Here is a 6,000-nt window from a genome sequence, read left to right as displayed (position 1 = left end):
AGGGATGGGCGCCACCAGGCTGTACTAGCCCAAGACACACCACAGGAAATGGTTACGTGAATTCTTTGAAGGTAGAAACGTTTCAACTTGTTAGATAATATTTAGGGATATTACGAGCGTGAGGAATTTTTAAAAAAGTGTTATTACCAATATTATATTTTGATAATGTCTGTGTATGGTCAGTAGAGCCCTTTGAGACTTCTTGTGATTGAGGGCTATACGGATAAACATGACTTGATTTGATGTAGCACAACTAAAGGCCTAGGTGTGAAATGTACAGCCCGCCACTGATATAAAAGATATACAGACAACATGTGACATTAGGTCCAAACTTTATTCCATACGTTTTAAACCATGAATGTTCATTTTGACTTTACACGCCTAAATCTCTACTTCTTTTGTATACAAGAGTCTAAGAAAAAAACAACTGCACATAAGCACAAGATTGACAGAAACAAGTCCTTTTTGCTGCCCACTTTAGTGTCCCTCTTGTCTTTCTGGTTCCGGTCCAGTTTTTGACATGGAAGTCTTTCCGTAGTAACGATTTTTAAATATCGACACGACTTCACCCGAGACTTGCAGTGTCACAACGTTGCTTTCTCCAGGAATTCTAGCTAGAGCGTCATTGCTGCTTTGCATAGATAGCAAACGATCCCTCTAGGCTCCTTTCTGGCATCTCGCGGTACTTTGAATCCACTTGGCATGGCTCCTCTCTCATCCGTGATGAATTCCACAAATTGGATTTAATCTTGCGGGTGTGTTTTTGTTCATTTTGATTTTTTTTTATTTAAGAAATGGTTAAAAAGCCTTGTCATTTTACACAGGGTCATTTTGCAGCAAAGGGTTATTTACATCGGCTTTCATGACAGAGACTGAGCCAAGACCCTCATCCGACTGAATATCTCGTAGGCAAAACTTTGTAATAATATCACACCGAACATTGCCGTTTCGAGGATATCCCGGTACCGTGGGGTGAAATCACCCGAGAAGTAAATCCAAATCAGGCCTTTACTGTCATACTGACGCACAATCAATGGGGATAAATATTGTAAAAGGTGTGACAAATGCACAAGTTACATCAAATTCATAGAAATGATATCTTTACATGGAGCGAGGATAGCAAATATACAAACCGTTTCAGATTTTTTTTCACTTAAAGCTGAAAAAAATGTTATTGGATTAATATATTAATAATCATCAAGGTGAATATAAACATACACATATTTGTGTTTTCTTACATTGCTCAAACCTTCAGTCCCAAAAATAAATCAAAGCATGTGCTTCATTCAATACTGTACAACAGGGGTGGTCAAACTACGGCCCATTGTCAGGCTTTCTGATCTGGTCTGCCGAACCAAAAGTTAAAAAAAAAAAGAAAAAAAAAAGCATCGCTAGAAAAAAAATGTTGCCTTGATGCCACTCTTGTCCTCAGTGTCCCTCTGTGTCTTTAGAAAAAAATATTTTTTTGCAAAGCATTTAAGTGGACTGCACCAACATTCAAAAAACTTTTTATGCATTTGCGTTGTTTTTCGTGTATTAATTTGATTTACCAAGGTATTTATCAAATATCATGTAAAAATGGTTTTGCAAAAATGGTTATTAAATCCATATAATTCGAATTCATGCTTAGAAAAGTTTATATTATCTGCCTTTGCTTCAATTCCAATGAAATGAAATGGTCTATTAATAAACAAATACAAAATTGACCATGTATATGTAGTTGTCTGCCTGTACATTTATTCATGAATATGTATGATAAAAAATCGGATAGCTACGAGAGGCCGTTTGAGACGTAAATAATACTTGTTCTTGCATATACTATCATACTCTCAAGAATGTACAACTATACCTTTATACAGACACAGTCATACCCATGCACAAACACGATTATACACAATACTATACTCTTTCGTACACACTAGTATACGCTCTCGCACATACAACTATCTTCGACTATACTCTCATAAACAGATTAATGCTTTCACACACATACTACTATACTACCCCCCACACACACACGACAATAGACTTGATCACACAATTATACTCTCTCATGGACTATACTATTATTTCTCACGCACCATTAAAATTACTATTTGTATATGGGATTTCACAACTAGTGAAATGATCACTGTTTGAAAAGTAAATTATACTTGCTCTCACTACTCGACTTTTCATACACATTCCTGCGCATGCACAAACACTACTTCACTCTTTCATACACACTACTTCACTCTTTCGCCACATTACTATGCTTTTACACACACACACACGTGCTATTATACCCTCTCTCACACACACACTATTCTTTCTCACAAACAGCTAAAAATGCTATTACTCTACACTAAGTGTAATGATCACCTCCCAATGTTTTATTTATTTTGGGTACTCTAGGTTACCAAGGCGATGCACACTGATCTTTGTGTATACGGTTCGACGTCATACTGGAGTTGTTCCCTGTAGGGTAGCATGTGTGAGAGAGTATAGTAGTACATGCGAGTATATAGTAATATATGTGTGACACTATAGTAGTGTGTGTATGAGAGTATAGTGATATGTGTGAGAGAGTATAGTAGTACATATGGCAGAGTATGACAGTATCTGTGCATGGATATGACGTTGTCTGTATGAGAGTATAGGTGTGCATGTGTGAGAGTATAATGTTATATGTGAGAGCAAGTACGATTCACTTCTTTAACGGCCTCTCATAGGTAATTATTTTCTTCACAGCGCTGCCGAGTAGCGGATCCAGACAATCAATTCATAATTTTTTCTACCTGGCCCGGCCACTCAAAAGGTTTCCCCACCCCTGCTGTACAATCAATCATCCCCTTCCCCTTGGGGAGGTCTGCTATTCTCAGTGAAAGAGGAGTGCATTTTGTTCAAAGGGCGTTTGGGAATTGGAGGGGGCATAGCACGGTAAGCTACCGCGCCTCCACCTCTTTGGGGTTGCGAGATGGCGAATAATCCCGAGTGTCCTGGGTACTGGTGAGGGGCGTAGTCCTCCTGGGGGATGCCGGTCGTGCACTACCAGCCGGCACCAGCGGCGGGGGGGCGCTAAGAGCAGCGGTAGGAGGCGTTCTGTTCAGAAGGCCGTTGTGTGCGGTAGAGGGGCTGAGTCTGGGGTAGGGCATCCCGCCCAGGTGGGGCATGAAGGGCGCCATGTGCGGAATGTGGCCCTCCATTGGGGACTGGTGTAGCTGGTGGAGACGGGCTCGATCTAGCTCCTCCCGCAAGTGGAGGCGCTCCCGCTCCTCTGCCTGCTGCCGCATCCTCTCGTGCTCCCGCCGAACTTCCAGAAGGTGCTCGTGGTGAGAGTAGTCGTGAGCTTCCCGTTCACGGTAGGCTCTCTCCTGTTCGTAGACACTGGGGAAGCGGTGCGCTTGGTCCGCCCGCAGCTGGAAGTCCATACGCCTCTGCAAGTCCAGATTGCGGTATGCCTCCCGAAGGGGGTCCCAGGGAAAAGCCGGATGGGGTAGCCGCTCTCGCCCTGCCAGCGGGCTGACACCCATGAAGGGAGCCATGCGGGCTCGGTCCAGAACATTCAGGCTGCCCATTTGAGGCATGGCGCTCATGGAAAGGGGGAGTGAGTGCGACATTGGGACCCCATGCAAACCCGGCGCCGAGATGTCCGAACCCCGCGGGGAAGGGAGGTGGGGGTGTTGGGGCAACGGAGGGTGGTGGTGGTGCGGGTTTGTGGGCTGGGTCACTGGAGCAGGCTGCGTTTGCTGAGCTGGCTCCGAACTCACCAACAGGACTTCCTGGTCCTCCTTCCTCTCCTCCTTGATCTTCATGTCGTCGCTTTTGACCTTGTGAAACTGTTCCCCAGGCGTTGGCTCTTTCCTCTCTGCGTCTTTGAGCGCAGGCGGGGGCCCAGTGGGCATTTTCATGCTCTGCTCATTGACGACCGCCTTGGAGTATGGGGAGGGAGAACGCTGAGCTGCTTTGATTGAGTCCTCTGAAGATCTCCTCTCCAGCATCTCCTTGCCGGGCGAGCGGCTTTCCTTAATCTTGACGTCAAGCAAGGCAGAGGAGTCCCGGTGGCGTTCCACTGGATCTTTCTCTGCTTCGCGTATTCGATCGGCGCCGCCGCTGTGATGTCGCACAGGGTCGCTGTTCTGGCTGGTGGAACGTATCAGGTTGCTGATCTGGTAGCTGACTGGAGCGGAGGCGGGAGACGACCGGTTTGAGTGGCGGTTGCGTTCCACCGAATCGCTGTGATGGGAAGAGCATTAAGTTAGTTTTGTTTCTGGTTTTTCATCATTTTGTTTCTAAAATGCATCTTTAATTCCGGGTCAGCTTCTATGTCCAGGGTTCCTTTTAATGCGTTTCAAATAAAATTTAAAAACAAGTCGACAAAAAACACAATTGAAACAAAAACAAAAACACCAAATGAATTAGAGGCAATTTCAAACATTATTCTTTACAAGATATTTTGGTCCAGTTGAAACTATCCATCTGAAAAACTTTAGACATGGAAAAAAAGAAATAAAAAGGATGTTTACAGTACATCATGGATCCTCAGTCAAAACTGGCAGATACAGTGGAACCTCGGTTTTCGAACGCCTCTCAGTTCGGACAAATCGGTGTTCGACCAAAAATTTCGATAAATTCTTGCTTCGCTGTTCGGTCAAAAAATCGGAGTTCGAACGCCGGTACGCTAGGGTGCGATGCTGAGCGGCGTACGGGTGTTTAAGCCCCTAATTATGCCTCTGAAGAAGGTCGGTGCAAGCAGGACAGGTGAAAAAAGATAAGTTGTTCGTCCAACTATTGCCTTTAAGAAAGACATGATAGCTAAATATGAAAGAGGTGTACGAATTTCCGATCTTGCTAGTGAATACAGCATGGCTAAATCTACTATCAGTACGATAGTAAAGAATAAGGAGGCTGTGAAATCAAGTGATGCGGCTAAGGAAGTTAGCGTTATAAGCAAGCAACTGCCGCAAGTTTTGGAAGAGGTTGAAAAACTTTTGAGGATTTTTCTCTCCTCACCGTCCTCCACAAAGGTAAGAAATCCTATTCATAATCCTTTTTTTACTTTTACACGTTCATGTTAGCTAATCTTTCGTACGGAAGATTACGATAACGCGAACGTACGATTAGCCTGGGTTAGCTTTGTTTACGTAAAACATTCAGGGTGTTGGAAGGGAGCTCCCTTTCCAATGAAGCGCTGGCCACTTGTTGTGGAGACCCGGGTGCTAAATGGCGTGTAAACGACCTGATTTTTTTATTTTTACACGTTCATGTTAGCGTAATCTTTCGTACGGAAGATTACGCTAACGCGAACGTACCATTAGCCTGGGTTAGCTTCATGTTTACGTTCATGTTAAACATTCAGGGTGTTGGAACAGATTAAAACGATTTTACATTACTTTTAATGGGAAAAACAATTTTGGGTGATCGACCAAATTGGTTTTCGAACAGGGTTCTGGAACGGATTATGGTCGAGAACCGAGGTTCCACCGTAACTACTAATTCCACACAACTTTTCTGCTACATTCCTAAAGCATAACTATTATGATGCATGAAAAACGACTACTTAATCGTTTTAGCTAAAACAAAAATAAAGGTTTACAATTCTAAGACATCAGAAAATTGGATTTAAGACATTTTAATGCCAAATAAGGCCTTAGTTTTAGGATAATTAATTCAATGCCTTTAAAGACTTTTCAAGGATCCGCGAGAACCCTGTATGTCAGTTCTTAGAATAGGAATTGAATTTTGTTTGCCCCAAATGTTCCTCTGTGGTGAGGGAAGCATTTTGGTGGTTTTTTTAATTTTTTTTTTTTCTTTAGCTTTTTTCTTTATAATGAATGGCGAATCGGCTTGAGTCTTGGCTGCCTGAAACGTCACTCGCCAAAGAGTGAACCAACGATAACTGAAGCGCTAAGTAACGAGAGTTCCCTGTACAATATATTGACCCTGCTGATTGCTTCGTGATGATACAGTCAACAAATAATGAATGCCTATTATCATTCAAAGAAAGTAAGAAAGAAGGAG

General features: G+C 43.1%; 1 protein-coding gene across 5 annotated transcripts in view; it reads right to left on the bottom strand.

Annotated features, from left to right (window-relative positions):
* Nucleotides 1-315: 315 nt before the first annotated feature.
* fbrsl1 (fibrosin-like 1) overlaps nt 316-6,000 on the bottom strand; it is a 486,912-nt gene continuing 481,227 nt past the window's right edge. For all 5 annotated transcript variants that reach the window (XM_088335576.1, XM_088335574.1, XM_088335572.1 and 2 more), the window contains one exon: nt 316-4,215. In XM_088335576.1, the coding sequence (XP_088191702.1) occupies nt 2,925-4,215 (1,291 nt within the window). In that variant the 3' untranslated portion in view covers nt 316-2,924. The remainder of the gene's footprint in view (nt 4,216-6,000) is intronic.

Source organism: Urocampus carinirostris, chromosome 5 (genome assembly GCF_059441175.1).
Source record: "Urocampus carinirostris isolate Australia breed hairy pipefish chromosome 5, RoL_Ucar_1.0, whole genome shotgun sequence".
In the NCBI taxonomy this organism is placed as follows: domain Eukaryota; kingdom Metazoa; phylum Chordata; class Actinopteri; order Syngnathiformes; family Syngnathidae; genus Urocampus; species Urocampus carinirostris.
The sequence above is the reverse complement of the archived record's forward strand: the minus strand, read 5'-3'. Positions and strand labels throughout refer to the sequence as shown.